This window comes from Idiotropiscis lumnitzeri, chromosome 5 (genome assembly GCF_059441095.1).
Source record: "Idiotropiscis lumnitzeri isolate Australia: NSW breed Sydney's pygmy pipehorse chromosome 5, RoL_Ilum_1.0, whole genome shotgun sequence".
Classification (NCBI taxonomy): domain Eukaryota; kingdom Metazoa; phylum Chordata; class Actinopteri; order Syngnathiformes; family Syngnathidae; genus Idiotropiscis; species Idiotropiscis lumnitzeri.
This window is the reverse complement of record NC_142395.1, coordinates 18,556,635-18,577,672: the sequence shown is the minus strand read 5'-3', so window position 1 is coordinate 18,577,672 and position 21,038 is coordinate 18,556,635. Positions and strand designations below refer to the sequence as shown.

Here is a 21,038-nt window from a genome sequence, read left to right as displayed (position 1 = left end):
AAAAAGTTAGTTGGTGTGCTGTTCAGCAGTTTTGTGGCATCCGTAAATGAATGGAATTTAAATTCAAGAGAGGCCTGGAAAAAAATGGTTATTTTTTTGTTTGCATCAAACCCTTTGTTGTTGGTGTAGGCTTCTGCTTCATGCACTGGGTGCATGTATTATGAAATATGAAATATATTGAGAGCACATGCACTTTTTGTCTATTATTAAAATGACATTTTTTGGCATACATCTGGTTAGGAAAACGCACTGATGAAAAATTGTGCCCACATCCAGCATTGTAAGTTGCCCATTCTGAATTGCTCCAAATGATGGGCATGGCAGAGCTCAGTGCTAATGTTGCGTATTGGCATTGTATAGTATCTATCTATATATCTGCATTGTATATTAGACAATACAACGTTATTTATAGTATCTATCTATCTATCTATCTATCATTCTTTCCACCCGGTTTTTATCATTTCCGACTGCAAGTAAAGGCAGCATGTTGGGAGCGCGGGGCTCGCTCGCTCGCCCTCCTCCGCGCTCTGCCTCCCGCCCGCGCAACTGCGCGCGTGTGCCCGCCGGTAAGGGCGCGCGCACGGGAGGTGGCTGGGGGTTGTGCTCGCTTCTGCTCTCTGACCCCAGTGGCAACTCGGATTCACTACACTCTGCACCGTCGGTGGGAGGCTGCTCTCTCCCCGACTCCCTCTCCCCTCCCGCTTGTCTGTCAGCGTCTCTCGTCCGCCTCCCCCTCGCTCTCTTGTCTGGTTTCTTTGCACAGAAGCCAGCCGAGGTCCCACCGGGTCGAAGGTTCTGCCCTACCTGCACCATACCTCTGCCAGCCCGGACCGCCGCCGTGCTCTCCCCCGCCTGCTCTCTTCTGCTGCCGCATGGACCCTTGTCTCTACGCCGCGTAGAGGGCGACCCCGACCCGACGCTCTTCCTCCGGCTTGGCACAAAACCCCCGCACGACGAAGGTAGAGGATCCCTTCCGCTCGTCTTTGAAAGCAACGAAAGAGGGAGGAAGGGTATAAAAAAGGGGAGAGGAACGTCACTATTTGCAGTTAGCGTTGCAAAGCTGTCGTTTTGAGGTGGCTTGTCATTTCCGCGGAGGAACAAGAGGTTAGCGAGGCTGCCTTGACACTGACCACCTTTGGGGCATTTTTAGGAGACCAGGACCCGAGTTCAAGACTACACGGACCTTTCTATGCGTGTAGCAGGCGGTAGTGTGTAGCCTTCACTTCTCCAGTGTGTAATGCGCGGTGCCTGATTTAAAGAGTAAATTTATCCAGCGCCGTAACCCATTTTCTATTTTTTCTAAAAAATTATTAAATTTAAAAAAATATATCTGTTTTGCTTTACCAGGGTGCTTTTCAACCGGAAAGTTGAAACCCATGCGATTTGCGATGCACACTTACACGGACACTAAATGTGTGCGTACCAGCGTAACAGCCAAGCGGTTTGAGTGAGGCGCTGCGAGGCAACAGAATTCCGATTTTAAAAAAGGGGACTGTCGGAGGTGGTTTAGCACGCTAGGCTAGAGGGCTAGTCGCTGCTACAGTAGCCATAGAATGAATGTGGAGAGAGTTTGAGCAGCTAGACACGCATGCACATGTATGCATGCATGCATGCATGCATATGCGTGCATAGATGCACACGTTCAAGCACGTTTGCTTGGCTTTGCTTTGCAAAAATAATAATAATTAATAAGTGCAATATTTATTTTTATATTATAAATAATTAAAAATAAGATGTGTGCATTTTTTGTATTGTAATTAATTGAGAGGTTTCAAAGTCCAGGAAGGATTGCAATATTGTTGTACTTGCCAATGTTATTTAAAATGTCTGATTTTAAAATAGCAAAGGTGCCTCGGAGATTTTAAATAGTCATGCGGCAATATCCCTAATGTTTTTATTACAATAAGATACCATTTTTTGATACATATAATTTCTACATTTTTTTGTGTTCCGGGAAAAAAAAGTGTGTCTTGCTGTATTTTCCAGAGCTGACTTCGTCGACCTTGCGTAACTCATAGTAACTTAAATTCCTAAAACACATACTCGGCTGACCCTGAATTAATGCCGTACATTAATGTTTATAGTGGACTTGGGACCCGTTTTTTGTAGTTGAAATTGGCATGCAGTTTGCTTTAACATATTCACTAACTGCATGCAACCATTAAATCAACTCTGGTGCTGTTGATTTCCCTCCAAAAAGATGACAGAACGTAAATCGAGGGCAATTCTCTTTTTATATTTTCCCAACCCCTTTAATACTGATGCGTATGCACCAGGCGCTGTGGTATAAAACACGTGTCAAAGCCTGAAGCAGGCACTTTACAACCAGTCAGGGAGGTCAGACAGGAGGGAGGCTCAGGGTCCAAGCAGACACAACTGTCGCGGTGAGTGAGTGCTGAAGATGCACAGACGTGCTTATTTTAGATGCTTTTTTTTCATACGCGTTAATAATTGATTTTGGCTTCTTTCAAAACAGTTACAGTTATGCAAGAAGATTTGAGAGGTTCCCAAATGGGATTCAATGCAACGGGATAATTTTAGAAGGAAGGTAAAACAAAAGTTTTATTTTTGTGTATCTCGTGCAAATTTGGATGGTCCGTGTGGATGTTGTCGTGATTTCATTTTTTTTTCATGAGCAGTTTTTGCAACCGCTCTACCAGGCACAATTGCTTTGTTTTATTAAGTGTCAACAGGTTTATTCCTGAATATGACACGTCCTTATGTGTCCATCCTTTACTTGAAAATCAGTCCAATTATTGGCTTACTGTGAAGCAATGATGTGTTCTTGCCAGATTATTTTTTTTAAGTGTTTTTGTTTTCACTTTGTTTTATTTTGTGTTTGTATAAGTGTTTGTTACACATGCATTTGGATTGGTTCAATAGTTTGATGCATACTTCCAAAATGGAACTTTTGATTTTTTTTTTTTCTAAAGCACAAGAAAAGTAACACATGTACATTAACACTAAGTCAAAATAGTAGAAAATATAAAACTGAAAATAATTGTTTGCATTTTCCTTTCTTTACCTGTGACGTGCCGCTAAAGTCTTCTCTTCTTCATGCAGCCGGCCGAGTGCTGGGTGGGTAAGCCGGGTGTTTGCTGTGGCTGCTGCTGTGGGTGACTTCCTGGGCTTTTTTCTGAGCCGCTCCAAAGGATGACCGCTGCACGCATCGCTGCTGAATCCCGGTGAACAAACGGCGTCTCATGTCCACACGTCGGAAGGATGGCTCATGGCAAAGTGACCATCACGGTGGATGAGTACAGCTCCAACCCGACACAGGCCTTCACGCACTACAACATCAACCAGAGCCGCTTCCAACCGCCACACGTCCACATGTAAGTGCAAGCATGACACACACACGTACACACACGCGCGCACACACATACAATACATGGATTGTGAAACACTTGTCAGCAGCTTTAAAACAAATCTTGCTCCAATTGTGTCATATTTATGTTACCTTATGTTTGGAAAACAAGTAATGCAATCATATTAGTGACTATAAAGTTTTTCGAGATTAGGACGCATTGAGAATTTTCACCCAGTCACGACTGAGCAAATTGTAAGTTCAATTTTGTCTTTAACATTTTGCTGTTTTACCCCAAAATGGATTTGAACAGCATTATTTTTCGAGACACTCTAGATACATTTGGTGTTCAATAGCACCAGTATATTGTTTGCAGATTATCTGCATTTATTTATTTATTTATTTATTCATAAAGATGCCTTATATCGGGCTCAAATTAAAATGAATACAGTACAACTAAAAGCATGTAAAGCATTCAAGTTGGTATACTAGCAGGATCGAGGCGGTCAGATTTTCCGGATAAAAAGTGGACAGTTATCGATACCATCTGCTTGGTGTTGGCAGTGTTCGCAAACTGCCCCGACCGTATTGTTTTGGAATTCCTGTGAGCTGTGAGAAAGGCTGGCGGCACAGCAAGTGTCGGTCCCTCAAACGTGGAAAAGGAGACAAGGTCACCTCGCAGTTTATGTTATGTCAGTCCATTTTAATAGTTGGCACAGGCGGCAATAAATCAGGCCAAATACCTCAATTTGAATTAAGGGTAACCATGCCGGACAGCACACGACACATTCTGGTGGGATGTCTGAGCTGGCTCACACAATTTATCTCCCTGGAGAATTTAGTTTCATACCTTTGTGATTAAAACTGACAGGTTTTGTCGCAGTTTCTTTATGGTGTCATGGTGTGTTTCATCTCAGCCTTTTAATGGCAGCGTTGCACCAATTGACTAGACGGATAGAGAGCTGGTATGGATTGTAAAGACCTGAATGAAAGCAAAAGTGTGGATAATGTTTGCTTTGTGGATGGAGGGAAAGGAAATTTATTTGTTGTGCCCAGCGTCCGGCTTTAGTTACTTTGATGAACTTCAATGTTTTTGAAATCAAACACAAATGCCATTTAGATTACTTTACGTTTATTGCTGTTTCTCTGCTTTATTTTGCAAAGGTGAATCTACCCGTTAGAAAGGGATGTGATGAGGCAAGGGGGCCTCTCTCTAGATATGTGTTTGGATAAATGCATTAGGCGGTTTCCTGGCTTCCACAGAGCCAGCAGTGTTTTACGCTGTCATTCTTAAATTCAGACTGGAAACCCCAGGATCGCGCACGCACACACACGCAGCCCATCCCCTCGCCATGTTTAAATGCTTATAGAACACACACTCTCTTGGAAAAGTAAAGACTTGTTTATATTTGAGAGATAATGACCCCACTTGCACGAGGTTCCCCTCTCGATGCAGTCAATGTGTTTTTTGGATAAGGTTGTGGCTTAAAGTAAAAAGAAAGGAGAACAAAAACTCAGGCGAGACGGTTGCTTCTCTTTTGAAATACAATCTCTTCTTTGCCCCCCCGCTCCCTTTCCTAGAGGGAGTATTTAGATTGTGTGATAGAGTACAGCAGTGCCTTTTGTTCAATGCAGAAGGTATCACTCTATGAACTACATCTGAAAAACATGTATGTCACAGTAGGAGTGGCAGTAATGCTTTGTAATGTGACCCTCAAGTCCACGGTCATGCCTGGCATCGTGGGACGTCTGCCTGTGTCTGGAAGTGAGCGACAGACTGAGTCCAGGTCTGGTTTATTTTTCTTTTCAGACTGGATGTGTGAGTGTGGCTGTGTGTGTGTGTATGTGTGTGTTTTCGTCTTGCTTCAGCCCCCTCGCCATCGTCTCGTGAAATGAAATGCTCAACAACTTGGAACATATGCTTCGAGTTGGGACACTAATGGCTTCCAATCCAATTGGAGTAGAATGTGGGCCAGACTACAAGCCCAAAATACAAACAGACATTAAAAAAACAACAAAAAAAAACAAAGGATGTGATACAAAAAAATTGAAAGAAAATCTTTTTAAATGTTTTTTTTTAGATCCTTACATTTAAGGTTTAATAAATGTTAACTATTTTAAATTGTTCAAGAAGTTACCTGTTGACCTCACGCTATACTCTAATTACAATATTTAACATTGTTTCATTTTGGAAGATACAGTTTATTCAAAATTATTTTTGCATTTTAAACATTGTAACATGTTTTCGCCGAAATATCCCTCGCCACAATTTAAGCCTTTCGAAATGTTGCTGTTTTAAGGGGGCCGTCTTGTCTCGTGAAAATGAGTCACGGCTCCTCCTTCACTGTTGAGTACGGCTTTTGTTACCATGGATACCGAGGGCAGAGCTGGGAGTTTGAATAAGGCAAGCGGCTTCTACTTGGGAAGCGAAGCCCCGAGTTCGGTGAAAAGAATAAATGTCTGTAACTAAAGATATTAAAAGCAGTGACTCGTGAAGACACACTTGATAGCTAATGCTAGTCCATATCTGTGCGTATGACAATCTCTGCTTACATTTTGATTTTGGCATATTATTTTCGAACATGTATTCCACTTGTGGTTTGAATTTGGCGGATGGTTGCTCAGTCCAGCTGCCACATGGGCAGTGAAACTAGGTGTTATAATGTTCTGTAAAATCCTGTGCATAATACGCACCCATGTGTAATATAACCCCCCCCCCGAGTCAACCTTAAAAATCATTTTATTTCTCTGCATCCATGTATATACAGTACCTTGATTTGCTGGCCTCCATTATTATCATTTGGTCGCATTTTTTTAATGTTCCAATAACACAGTGTCACTGTACATTAGATGATGGTTGAAAGTTGCCTTTTTTTTTTATTTAAAATTTTTTAACTGTTTTTGCCAATCTTGGCGTTTTAAAGTTGCCCTCTTTTTCACTGTTTTGGTCAAGAGCCTCCTCGTGCACCTCTCCTGTTTTGACGCCAAGAGGGTGTACAGTGTTATTTAACAAGGCTTAGAACCGGCAAAAGTGACCCAATAGAGAAAGCCAGGTGGAGTTACTTTTTATTTATTTAAATTTTATCATTACTATTATTTATTTATTTTTTTTTTTATTTTTTTTTTATTTTAATTGTATTTTTTTTGTTTAGTCTTCTTTAGTTTGCTTTAGTCACAGTGAAACATTTCAACATTTAACCCTATTTTTTTATTTTAATTGTAACTTTAAACTTAAATTTATTTGGACAAAAAAAAATCACATTTATCCCGCTATGACTGAGAAAAAGCGACGGATTCGCATGCGCGATTCATTTGCAGTCTGGACACGGAGGGGTGTACATTTCCTGCTGTGACTGCAGCCATGAGGGGCCGCCACGAGAAGACTGGGCTGCCTGTGAGTTCGCTGGGATGGCCGAGAGGCCGACGGGAGCATCGGCTGCATGCCGAGAACAATAAGAATGATGCATTCTTTTATATCGGAGTCTCCAATAACACCAGAAAAAGCCCCAAGATTTGTCACTAGTTGCTTTTATGCAAAAAGAGTCACGAGAGGGATCTGAAAATTTGCTAAATATGGCGAGGAAGTCGCCAAGTTCAGCCGTTCCGCCGTTACACGTTGCCAGGAACAATTTCAAAATAAAGGCTAAACAAGGCATTGTAAATATACTGCATTGTTTGGTTGGGTTGAGTTTATCTTGAAGTTCGACTTCTTACCGCATTGGCAGCATGCATTATTTTTACTGCGGTGCCCAGGTATTGTACTGGTAAACATCTAAACAAGGTGAATATTTGCATGAGTCATTAAAGGGCAAATAACACAAGATTTACTTCCCTCTTCAATTTCCCACGAGATGGTTGGCTCGGCTCTCCAGAAATCCAACTATTTATTTACAAGCAATTAAACTGTCACATTTCCATAATGTCTACTTTAATGGTTCTGTCGCAGTGGCAAAACTGTCCTTGTAAAAAGAGAATTTCTCGCACAGCTTTTATGTTCGATTGTGCAGCTGTATCTGATTTTGTGACCACTGAGTGTCGACTTTACATGAAGGTCGCCCAGTTACAACATGGGCCAGCTGTATCTAATTTTGTGACCACTGAGTGTCGACTTTACATGAAGGTCTCCCAGGTACAACAATAGCCGTCCACTGTGTTCTTGACCCAGTTAGATAGTTCATTTTTTTTTTTATTTGCCTGCAAGTATGACGTGCTCTGTGATTGTTTAACTAATGGCCAATCTCTCCTCACTCGCTCCTGACAATGGGGGAGAAAAAGACAATGAAAAGGCAAAAATGGCAAAGTGGTCGGTCTCCGTGTAAGTGATTAAGAAGACAATTATTTATGCACTTTTTGACAAAGTAACAGACAGCAGAAATCTTACAGGCAGTGATGCATCCCATTGATTGATTCAATCAGCTTATCTGAGCCTCACTCGTATTAGAACAATACCAACACAAAGCTTATCTGCATTGGTCAGCTTGTTAAAATATTTGCACGTCAACCAACATCCTAGCACACATTATATACCATGATGCATGGTCGGATTCCTTCCTAACTCTTGTGTCATGCATTAGCAATGCATTGGTAGGAAATGTTTAATCCACTGCAGCTAACGTTTCTTTTTTTCTTTTTTTTTTTTTTTTTTTTTAACCATGGGACATACTTTGTCAGTTTTCCCCAATGTATAAAAGTATAACGCTGCACCTACCGGTCTACGTGCACGACTGTATTCACGTTCCACACATTTACAATGAATGGATTATGTTAACTTGATTCCATGCACATTTACAATGAACCTAAAAGGGCTGAAAAGAGATGAGTTTTCGGTTGAACAGTCGCCCGAATCATTTTTCTAATGGAAATATTCTCCTACTCTGCATGGCTGCCTCTGATAAGAAATGTACACTTTATTAAAAGTGTCATTGTTAATACCACAGCATTCTGGCGCAACCCTTCCTGTAAATAGGTTTGAACCAATTTAATTTTGTATTTTCCATCCTACCGTAAGGCGATTGCAGTAATATGTTGAAACGAGAACTCTTGAAACAGAACTGTGCTTGTGGAAAAGTTATTTTCACTATTCGGTTATCTTTACATCTCATCTTTCTTGTGCCCTCTGGCAAAGAGAAATGGAAATAATGTCATCATATATTTCGTACCACGCTTTTGATGCTTCCCCGCCGCCTCCCCAGTGAGATCCAACACCAAATGGTTGCGTCATGGAGAAAAAGAGTGCACCTTACATCAATTATTTCAGCAAAAAAATAAAAAATAAAATAAATAAAAAAGTGCCGTATCATCTTGATATTTCCATGCATATATCATCTTGGCAGTCTGAGGAATTATCACTTAACTCAAAATAGCTGAATAAAAAACTTGTGCTCTACAGAAAAATGAGAATGAAATTGCTGAAGACTGGTAAATTTTTGCCGAGCCACTGTTCAGAGTAAATAGATTTAAAAACGTGACGCTTATATTTTCATCTTTGCAACACATCTTTTCTCGAGATGATGACATGGTAGAGCCAGTTCTTATGTACTAACACTGCCAGCAACAATAAAAGTGTTGGGTCACCGTGTTGGATATTCTTCACTTCATTAGTGGTTATCTGGGCTCTCTTTACATTGCATGAGCTCGGAAGTGTGGACTTGAGAGGTCGCTGCATGGATACATTTGATCGAGTTAAAGTCAAATTTAGGATCTCTTTTTCTCATATAATAAAACTCAAATGAATTCATTTGAAACTTTCCACCGTGCGGGCATTTTTTTAAATCTAATTTTAACTGGGATGTGTAGGAAGAAGAAGGTCTTAGAGGTCTGCTGTGGATGGTTCTGTCGTCTCGCTATTAACTTTGCATTGAGCAAGCCTTGTTGTAATTTTGCGCTTTTCTAATGGGGTGATCGGTTAAGTGCTCCTCTCTATCTCCAATGAAACAGTCAGCCTTGGAACTGCATGTCTGGAGTTGCTGTTTTGCTCTGCGCATGAGTCGTCTTGCGATGCGAGAAAGTGTCATGATATGAGACTGATCATTTTGATGCCTCTTAAACTATATCAATTAACATCGTGTAAAACATTGGGGAGGTAGAGTCAGACTTTGCTGCTTTATGACCCTTTGTTTTAAGCAATAGCATGACGTTGCTTCGAGTGTGTGAGGGTCTTTTGTTACTGGAGAAGCCTAATTTTCATGTGCAGGATAATTCGCGAGTAAGATGTGAGATGATAATTATGACTTTTTTATTATTTTTTTTGTTATTGTTCATGTTTTATTATACTTTTTTAAAATTATTTTTCACGCTTTTGTTTAATCCTTATATCCTTGGACAACATGGATTCCAAGTCTATGACTCATCCTCATAGTATGCTGACATAGAGGAGTAAAAATTGCAGCAAAACACCCCCGTGTAAAATAAGATAAAACAAATATTGGTTAGTTAGGGATGGGTACTCCGCCCTGGTAGTAGGTACTAAACTGACCCTGGGGTTAAATTATTGAAGACTGGCATAACAATAAGATCCACCCTGAACCGTTAATTTATTTTTTTTATTTATTTCAGCTACATAAATGTTATTTTACCCCTTTTTACCGCTCCGATCTTATTTCTAACTTGCAATAAAATTAAGATAATCATCTAAGAAGCATTTTTACTATCTGAGACGATCGAGATATCTCTCATGACTGGCTTCTTCCTCCCTGTGTAGTGCTGTGCAATCACACTACGATATGATTTTGTATATGATACGGATAAATAAAAAAATGTCCACTATGCCGTATAAAATTATAATGTTTATATTGTTGCTTCGACCTGTGAGATTTATTGGCTCCGTTGCTACATCAACGTTGCATCCGAGCTTTTAAACTCGGCCCAGCATCGTCTCACTCTCCAGGCATAACTAATCAATTTAGACTCAATCCAGTCGTTAGTTTGATTGGTTATGCCTGGAGAGGGACCGAGGGATGATGAGATGTTGTGCGTTTGCTTTTTCCAACTACTTTTAGCCATTACGAGCCAAAAGTGCCACAAGATTTGTCAATGGATAACAGAAACAAAACACAAATCTTTCACATTTTGTACACCACGGCTGATCGCAGCGTCACGTAAGTGAGTGACAATCATGGCGGAGAGAATGAAATGGTCAAAAGCATGGTTATATTAACATAATAAAAGTGATTTGTTGAAAACAGTCCTTTTTTTGGTTTATCATTTTTATTTATTTATTTTACATAAATGACAATGTTGTTACAGTTGCAAGATGAGTTCATTTATTAAAACAAAAAAGAAAGCAGTGTTAATTCTAGAATATGTTCGGGTATTTTTCGAAACAAAAATGCTTTGCTAAGCAATAATGTTAAGAGTAATAGTTTCTTCAAAATCTTAACGATACTCAGTCTCACTTAGTCTCATGAAATCAATTTCGGACTATTTTTTTTTAATAACGTAACATTAACTAGGTTTGGATATTTTTTTTTCCCTAAAGAAAATAACTTGTCTATATTGATAGCACGCCTATAACATAACAAAGAATGCAAAACTTTGTACTCACATGTTGGCATATGTGGAGCCTGACCAATTTTCGTTTTTATTTAATTAACTGTGAAGGGAGGTCCTACTTTGTCATAAAGTCACTATTGTGCCACGCACTTTTTATATTTTGTATGTCAGCGTTTCACTTAGTTAAAATGTGAAACTATCTTTATTTAGTTTAGTTTATTTTTCTTTTTTTTTTACAAATTTGTAATTAATATTTGTCTCGGATAGTATTGTATAGCTTTGCTATTCTAGCGGTCACTAGTTTCTTCGTTCTAGTCCTCATCTTGGTGCTCAGCTGCGGCATTCACGTCATGCTTGTCTTCACAACATTCCTCCCATCAGCCCCGCAGCCACACAGACTGTCAGCAGCACAATTAAGGCCTGTGCCGTAATGAAAGGAGCATTAGCAGAAGCAATTTATTTCCCAACGCAGTGCCGGAAGGTTTTCGCAGTGCCGATTTTCCAACGTGGGGTGCTTTGTGTACTACACTTGCCCATCATAGCCGGAGTAACGGGAGGCATGAGGACAACTCATGCCGGCTGAACAAATGAAGAATAGGAGGGGGGGCCTCAAGGCAGAGTGACATCATATTCTACTTGAATCATCAGTATATGTCTGAAAATTGCTTGAGTGTGTATCGCCCCATTTTTGTAATCCCCCCCCCCCCCGCATCTACTTTTTCCTGCTCCTGTCCTTCCGGGTTTTCTTGTTTTGCATGTTCTTGTCTCCCACCTTTGCCACGTTCTGTTCCCTGGTGCACACCCATCCCCAGTTGCCATCCCCCATATTTCTGTGTTCATTTTGTTCCTCTGAAGTTTATTGAATTAGCTCAGACAGCTGAAACGCAGAAGATAAGAGAGGCGCGCTCTGTGCTTCTCTCTGAGAAATGCTATTGCACCGTGGATGAGTGAGCGGCATGTTTGGGGCTGAGTCTATTGGAGGGGGAGGGGAACTGATGCAGAGGTTCTACTTGCTGGAAATGGGCAATATTGTGATTTATGTTTCCACCGAACAGGTGATAAAGAAAGTCTGAAGTCTAATGTATAGTGGATACAATTGTATTTTAATTTTGTGATTCACAGCAAAGCGAAATCGTACAGATTTGTTTTAGTTAACGCAATTATTTTAATAGCTCGATCTGTATTTTTTCTGTACCTTAATTAAAAATGTAGCACATTTTTCTTCATGTTTTGATTAAGAATACCCGAGACGAGACGTGGAAATAAAATCTATTATTAGGATTTTACGCTCGACTCACATTTTTTAAACTCAACTGGTCTTATTATTTAACACAACTGTGAATACATTCTTATTTCAAGCCATACAACACTTTCAGCATTTTCATTCACATAACCTGCATGTCACGTTGAGTCACTGGGTTACTAGAAATCTCTTGTGTATATGAAATTCGTTTTTGCACTTACTTAAGTAGCAACGACTCTGGGGTTGCAAGATTACTTGTTAAAAGATGACAAACTACAGTCGTTTTGATCCACGCGTTGTATTTGTGATGGCCTGTCAACCAGTCAATGTGCAAGTACGAAAGGGTCAGCTTTGGTTGATTAGCAGTCTATTTTCACACACCCCCCCTTTTCACCCAGAGGTTTTATGGGTCTGATTGTCTTATTGATGAGAAATTGTTAGCTGGATGACACCATCAGCATGAGCGGACTGAGCATGTGAAGATCCGAGGTGCGCGAGGCAAATCTCATAGCAGTGGGTGGCAGCTGTAGAGATGAAAAGATCGGCAGGTGCGTCTTTATGAAGCAAGATGACCGTCTTGAGCAGTAAGTGGGCTGTAATTAACCCCATGAACCCAGACTCGACCAATCGAAGGTTTCAATAATTATGACAACCATAACCAGGCGCCAATTTGAACGATGAGAAACTGCACGTAAATGTGCAGCATTAGAATTGAGAGCAAAAAATGTCTAAAAATGCGATCTTGACTAGATCCTACAAATAGGATTCTAATATACTAAAGTAATTATCTTTAAAACAAATGTCTTTAAACATAAATCCGATGGGATTAAGGGGTAAATTCTAAACCCTTTTTTTCACCTGGAAGTTCTCGAGCCCACATAAATGCACAATACGCAGTCAGCGAGGAAGCGGCCACTGTCTAGTCAGAGCTGCATGAAATCTCCGGAGACTTATCAGCAAAACTTGCGCATGGCAAAGCAGTGCAATCAATCATAGTGCTTATGTGGCTTCTCTATTGAGCTCAGCGACTCCGAGAGTGACAGAGATGGTGACCTCCTTATCTGCTGCCGGTTTAATGTCACATTTTAAGGAACGAGCTCATGCTGAACTCTGACCTTGTTTGCTTGTGTATTTTTTTCGAAAGGCCAGGGAGCCAAGTGTGCTCAGTCAAATTAAATATCCTCCTACAGACAGCAGAGCGCTGTACTCCCAACCTCCCTTTCCTTGGGTTTCCGCCTGTACTACTGGCTGATATATGGAACCAAAACAATGGACTTTTCTTTTCAATTATCTATTGTATAATGTTGTTGGAATTTTTTTGGTACAATTTTGAATTGTGCACCTGTTGGCTTGCCAGTTTTACTTTACACGTCACAAAATGAATGGTTCCTACTTAATGTTGAAAGTGAAATTTAAACGTCAGGCTTTAAACATTTTTTCATTGAAATGCTCATGTACCTTTAAAACCTGACAGAGTAAACACGGTAACATTTTTTGAATTCACGTACGACTTGAAAGTTGTCATTGTAAAATATTTCCTGCACATATTCAGGCATTTTTTTCATTTTAAATTGTTTGCATGCCTGCTGAAGCTGCTGCCTCCTCAACCCGACCCTGGATAAGCGGCAAATAGATATATAGATGGATGGATGAATGCATGTAAATGTAAGAGAATTTTGTGGGAAGAAAAAAAAAGGGACATATTTGACTTTTTATGTAATTGAGACAAATGTAGTATTGATTATCAATCTGCCATTTTTTTTTTGCAATGTGTTTACTCCTTGTGAGGATATGTGGACCCTTGAAAGTTTCATTGCTGAAGCCTCACAGCCGTTTCTTTATTGTGTAGGCATTTGGGGTGCCGCAGACCGTTTGGGGTTTTTGTCAGCTCCAATGTCATGCTGAATTTGAAAGTGTGCTACTTCCCTCCTCGAATGCATTTGCATTTCTCCGCTTTCTTGCTCTTTCCCCTCTGCAGGCTTTTCTCTGGTGTCATGCTGAGGTACACACACGTTCACACAAACCTTCATGCTAACATACTTCCGTCTGGCGCAGGGGAATATGCTCTGTTTGAGAGCAGCAACATTTCATTAAATTACGTTATGTTCTGTTTATTCCGAACATGCAAATGATGAACACCACATACATGAAGATGCAAAAAAAAACACGAGAGAAAAACAAAACAACAATTTCACAATTGTGTCAAAAAAGGAGTGGAGGAAGTGCAATTTAATCCAACCCCTTCTTCATCAATATTAATCAGCTATTTATCTCCCTCACATTTAATATTAATATTTTATTATTTATGTCAGCATATAACATATACGTATATATATTTACATGCATATTGTATACACAAACTGTATCTGTACACACATATAGCATACATATGCACACATACTCTTTTCCATAATTCATAATTATCCATATAAATATTAATACACTAAAGGATAGACCTTTAGAAAAATAGATGGAGGCAATGAATAACCCTCATTCCTTTATCTTGTGAAAAATCATTTGCTATAAGTCTTTTTGCTCCTCCTTCAACCTATTTCACAATTTGACGCTACACACAGTTAAACCAAACCTCGGATGTGTGCGTTCTCTCCGAGTTTTGTAATAAAATCTACCTCTCAATTTATAACCCTCTTTCCATACAATGAATAATTTCTGAATATTTCTGGGTCGCAAACTATTTTTGGCTTTGGACACGATTTTTGTCGTTTGCAGTTCTCTTCGTTTTGATACATTTGAAATAGTAGATCACACGTATGTGGTGCACTGTTCTGAACGAAACATTGATAATGAACCTGCGGTTTGTTATACTGCAATGTATTCGATGCCTTCCTTTGTGTTACTGTGAGGCAACCGCAGCACCATTATGGAGCTTTCTTGGCTCAGACCTGCTTTAATTGATAGGGGCTGCTTGGTATTTACTTACATCTCAGGATAGGTTGTTTATCAAAGGAATGGGGGAAATAGAGCATGGCTATTTTTCTCGCAGGTTGTTTTTCCTGTAATGGATGCATACGGTATGTGAGTGGCTTTCGTCATCCCATGCTTTTTCTGCATTTATCATTGTTTCTTCCATGACGAGCATGGTTGAATACTGTGAAACTGCATGTCGTTCGAACACAGCAGAGTACTGAATCTAATCACTCCAATACGATTTGCTGCTTTGCTGGCTTGGCGAGTGTTTTTTTTCGAGTACACCCGCTAATTTAGTGTGCAAAGTCAAGTGGAAATATTATTACCCTTCAATCCCCTTTGTCATGCTTTTCATGTCCTTGTCCTATACATTCAATATCGAGCACAGTTGTTGACTTAACCTGATAGTGTTTCTATGTTTCAATGGCCAGGTCGTAGAGAAACTGTAGTTTGGGCGTGTGTGTGTGCGGGTGTGTGTGTTAGTTAAGTCACTGCTTCCCTGACTTGCAAACCCCTGTTTGGTGCACATGTTCTAAAGCACCGAAACTTCAATCGTGTTTGTATTTTTATTTTTTTTATATTCTTTCTCAGCAAACGATCTAGCGCTAACAATGTGGTGTATGCATACAAATACACACTATGGCCACAGATGGTGGCTACAGACTGCACGTTTGCCTCACACTACAGACGGTGGCCAGTTTGTCCTCTGTTGTACTACTATTAACATGACCTAGCAGATGACTGCTCAGATGAAAAACAGAACAACAACAGATTCCAGGCAATTTGTGATGCCCTTCAACGTGGCGTATTCTGCTCCACACAAAACAGGATCTCTGATTAGACCCTTACAAATGCTGTAGCCACTTTCCTGCGAAAAAAAAAATCTTTTGTGTGGCGGTGTTTGCTTTCCATCTCCGCTAATCACGTCTGCTCCAGCCTTTTGATTCCATCAGCCTCTGTTGCTGATTTCCATGCCATGTTTGTGCTCAAATGCATGTTAACTGCCTGTATGCACACACATGCGCTTGTCAGCTTGAAGATTGCTGCGTTGATTATGTGTCTGATGTTGTCAACAAAGTGACATCCCTTCTAATGAAATAATGGTCTTGTGGCAGAGTGCTGGAGCATTGCACATTGGAGGCGTCAACTACACTCACTGTGATTTTCTTTCCATTAAATAAGAAAAAAAAATCCCATTTCTTTATTTTAAAAAAAAGATGTGCCCACAGTGAACAAAAAAAAAAAAAATCTGAATAAAAGCATTTTTTTCTAAGGCACACTTCAGGCTAAGTGGGGTTTTTTTTCTTAGAAAATGGATAGAAAGGACTTTAATGCACCAGCACTTTAGCCGTCCTACCACAAAGCAGCCGCTGCTGTCCTTTTGTGCACCAATCAACGCAACGGTTGGTTGTCTTCCAGGGCAAGTGACACATTTTTCACAGTTGTAATGTCACCATTCTTTCAGATGCCTTTTGCTTGGCCACATGTATTATTCTATCGTCCATGTAGATAGTTTGTTTTGTGGTTTGTTCACCAAATTATTGGTATTTATTCATACCTATTCTTCTCTTTTCAAATGTCTGTGTTTTTCCCATAAAAAAGGTCTACCTTGTAAGATATTTCAGATGTTTCAAACGACATCTTGCAAAAATCCATAATGGGACTCGAAAGACCCTTTACCCAACTACATTATGTACGAAATACAATTAAGGGTATCGTTTCTTTATTTAGGTGGTATACGGTATCTAAACATCACACAACCACCACAACTGGGTTGCATTAAATGTTCTTCCCGAAGATTGCTTCGCTGGTTTGTTACAGGAGCTTTTCAAGTGACATTCTTGGACATTCACTACTCTCTGTGCTTTCAGGGTGGATCCAATTCCCTATGACACTCCAAAGCCAGCCGGCCACACCAGATTTGTGTGCGTGTCAGACACACACTCACGTACAGACGGCATCCAGATGCCCTATGGCGATGTGCTGCTTCACACGGGAGACTTCACAGAACTGGGCCTGCCCTCTGAGGTCAAGAAGTTCAACGACTGGCTAGGTATTAAGATGCTTAAACACGCTTAATTATTAGCATATATGCATTGTTTTAGGCCTGATTGCCTGCTGGCATGCACAGGTTTGTTTTTTTTTTTTGTTTTTTTTCCCCCCCTGATGTTTTCTAGATACAGAAAAGGCGTAGTGGCACAGGCACGAGACACGGTGCACACACATAACAAGCTTGGACCACACAATGAACATCTAGCCCTCTTGCGTGACCTCACAACTGCTGTGCTTAAGTGTCTAGTTTAACCTTTGCGACCTAACACCCTGGATCAGTTAACATTTGACCTTTCTCTCAGACCACATGCTGTCAACGGGAGTGCGTGTGTTCGAACGCCCCCCATGTTAGATCATGCACGCGAATGCATGTTCAGAATTAAACAAAACAACAAAAAAAAAAACACCTCTATCCCAACAAAGCGATGGAATTGAATTTTGTAGTTTGACTAACTTTGCTTCTTCAGCATTTTTAAGTGCTTTACACAAATATTGTATACTGAAATGCAATAATGGTCATTTATAGGTTTGAAAGACTTTTGCTAAATCAAATAAATGTATGCAAAAAGACAATACAGTATTTACAATGCTAATGCACTTCGCTCAAGCAAATCTTTTGTGGAACTACTGTATGAATAATTCTATAACGTCGTCGCAGCAATATACAAATATAAAAGCAATGTGAATCACAAACTGCAGTTTTGACCCCGAAATAAACAATGTATTTAACATTTTTTTAATTATTATTTTAAGTCGAGCCACACGTCTTCCCGTATTATGTATTGTACAACAGTTTTTTTGTTTGTTTTGTTTTGATTTTTTTAACAAATCTTACACTTTATTAGGGAAGAATAAAAATATAAATCTAGGTGTGTGGAAGATGGAGCTCGGCTATAAGTTTAGACAGCATTTGTTTTTTTTAATGCTGAGATATGAGAAGGTCTTATTAGGAGCAGCTAGTAATAAACATTCGGAATGGGAAACCAGGACTCTTCAAATTTTCAGATTAGGAACTCATCGTCTCCGGTCAATGTCAAGACAATTTCAAAGCCGAGTTAGGTGGTTCTTGTTTCGCTACATATGCAACATGTACTTAATATTTGGATTTTAGTAGCGTGATAGAAGGTTGTTGATAATTTATGAATCCTTTTGAAAATCATTTTGTCTTATTATTTATTATATCTGTTTACCTGTTTCGGCTGCAGTCTTTCGCCTTTTTCAGAATGTCACGTGATGGAAACATCAATTAGCATCAAGGCACTTGTTGTTTTATTCCGTGGCCCAACTCTATGCACAGCGGTATGAATTAGGGCTGAATAATTTATTGTTTTGGTTTTTTTCTCCCCAGCGTTCCTGCAACCCCACCTCCCACGCAAAAATATATTTTATTGAAATGTATTATTTTAAGTAGAATACTCGAATACTAAAATCTTGGATTGTTGCAGCCCTACAACTTCGCCGTTATATTTTCCTAGTTTTATTGTTTAATAAAACCTTTGCTTCAGGTCCCAGGGATTAACCTGCAAAAAAAGGCTCCCCAAAATGACTAAATTACTCCACAAATGAAGTCCGTGATTAGCAAAACCTTTTTGTTGCACATAAATCGCATGAGTACCATTTGTACATACTTGCAGAGTAAGCTAAAAAAATAACACGAAGAAGGGCGTACAAAAAGAAAAAAAGAGAGTGTGGTGAAAAAAGAAATGTAGAGAGGGAGGAAAAAAAGGGTGATAAAGGCCAGACCCTTTGGTTGAGTGCTCAATCGGCTAGAATAAAGTAGTAAGTTAGTTTTGTGCTGCCGAGAGGGAGCGGGGACAAATCACCCAGACAGAGAAGCACAAAAAGGTCACTGGAGACATTGAATGATGAGGGGATGAGAATAGTAATAGATGTTCATCGCTATGAAGTTCAGGTTCACGTGTTTCCAGCCGCCCGACGTCTGCTGAGATGGATAGTGGTCTGCTGTGGTCAAGCAGAACCATCAGATGTGCTTGTAACCCCAATGACTCTGCGTAGCGTTAACAGGGACAGACAGACTATTCACGGGGAAGCCATACACATAAACCTTTGTTTTAATTCCAAAATTTAAAATGATCCTCCGTAGCACATTTTTCATACACGTACATTTAAGTATGTATGTGATGTTAAATTTTGAACTATGTTCAAGCTTTGCGGCTGTAGCTCACCAATCTTTCTGTTTGTTCTTGTCCCAGGTGGCCTCCCTTATGAGTTTAAGGTGGTAATCGCCGGGAACCACGAGTTGACCTTTGATAAGGACTTTATGGCTGAGCTGGTCAAGCAGGATTACTACCGTTTCCCCTCAGTCTCCAAACTCAAACCAGAGGACTTTGACAATGTCCAGTCGCTCCTTACAAACTGTGTGTACCTGCAGGACTCAGACGTCACCATAAAGGGATTCCGGATATACGGCACACCATGGTAAGACCAAAGACACTAAACCTTTTATTTGTGGCCCCGAGCCCACCTCGCCGCTTCTTCCTTTCATCTTCGCTGAGTCACATTTACTTCCCGTAGTGTTCTAAATCCCTAAAGTGGAGGGGTGCCCTCCCGTCTGTCAGTGTTTGGCCGTGTTCCAGCTCCCCTCCCTGCAGCTCACTTCTGTACGCTCTGTCAGGGGCCTCGCATACATGCAAGATGCTATTCCCAGCTTGTGCATTCCTTTATGAGCACAGGACCTTCGCTCGCACTCGGGGCTTACATTACACCTGTGTTTTGACATGGGGTTAAGTGATACGCATGGTACTGGGACACACAGTCAATCGGCTCTCATGTGGAAAGAACTTGTGGCGGGCAGTGTGGTTGTTTGAGGAATGTTGGAGGCTGCATTCAGAAGACAGAAGCTATTGGGGAGTGTGTTAAAATAAGAAGTGTTTGTGAAGGGAAAATGTTTACTCACCACATGAATGAGATCACTGCCACATTGACGGAGTTATGACAATATAACTAAAATACAAGCAGAGACGTCACGCAGCACAAACAAAATGCCGATGTGCTTAAGGTAATCAGCTAATTTCAAAATGTGAGAAATAATTCTTATTCCTTCCAATTATATCTCATTGCTGCAGATGGCTTAAATGTCAACTTTATAAAACATGCAACGCTAACAAAGTCAGGTAAAAATCATCCTTCTCGACATTATGGCCAATCACACTGCCAGGGCAATTCGTTTTTTGCCATTGCGGTTCAATAAAACAGAAGAGGTGGAGCTTCCAAACAAATATCAGGAGTCACATTTTGCAAGTTGGTAGGTCTGCAAAGGACGGTCAATCAAGTTGAATCAAATAATCGTGTTATTTTATGTCCATACATTATTATTATGCATGGGTATCGATTTTAATTTCCAAAATCTATTCAATTTGATTTGATTTTTGATTCACGATTTATTTTCATTTGATTCAAAGATTTTGCGCATTACCAATTTTACTTGCGTATGGAAGGCATTCTCAGAAGAAGCAATGCTGCAATTAGCGCAAACCTCTTGCTGTAATTAGGTGCATTGGTAAAAATATTCATATTTACATTAGGAATTGACACTTATGCAGTTCCATTAATCATGTCTGTTTCATTTAACATGACCTGATCAAAACAATAAATACATCAGCCTTCATGCTTTTTTGCTGCTGACTTCACTCCCGCCGCCAATTTGTTTTGATACGCTACTTTCGCATAGTGACAGGATTTCGCGTCATATGAAGTCATGTAAATTTAAAATTACTAAAAGTATCAATTTATGGTTTTATTGATTTATATCAGGTTGAGAAAAGGAAAATCGATTCAAATCGATTTTAATCTCCGCCGTAATTATGATTTCTGGCTAAATGTTGGTGTCCGATGTGTATAATTCGCTGATATGCCTGTGTATGTGTGGTATGTATTTGCTTTTTTTTCCCCCCACATATATTTACATGTGATTTACTGATTGGTTATTGTCAAGATGAAAGAAAAATCAATCTGCACCTGTAGTGCTGCTATGTGCTGTATTCAAGGCTTTGGCAC

At 40.0% G+C, this 21,038-nt stretch overlaps 1 protein-coding gene across 3 annotated transcripts in view; it reads left to right on the top strand.

The window, feature by feature from the left end:
• The first annotated feature begins 543 nt into the window (after positions 1-543).
• The window catches only part of mpped2a (metallophosphoesterase domain containing 2a), a 41,920-nt gene continuing 21,425 nt past the window's right edge, over positions 544-21,038 (top strand). The window contains exons 1-5 of one of the 3 annotated variants that reach the window (XM_088297006.1): positions 1,871-2,384; positions 2,477-2,548; positions 3,064-3,335; positions 16,841-17,022; positions 19,235-19,460. In XM_088297006.1, coding sequence (XP_088153132.1) covers positions 3,223-3,335; positions 16,841-17,022; positions 19,235-19,460 — 521 coding nt within the window. In that variant the 5' untranslated portion in view covers positions 1,871-2,384; positions 2,477-2,548; positions 3,064-3,222. Of the gene's footprint in view, positions 960-1,870; positions 2,549-3,063; positions 3,336-16,840; positions 17,023-19,234; positions 19,461-21,038 lie in introns of those variants that run through there. The other 2 variants (XM_088297005.1, XM_088297007.1) reach the window with 2 other exon arrangements.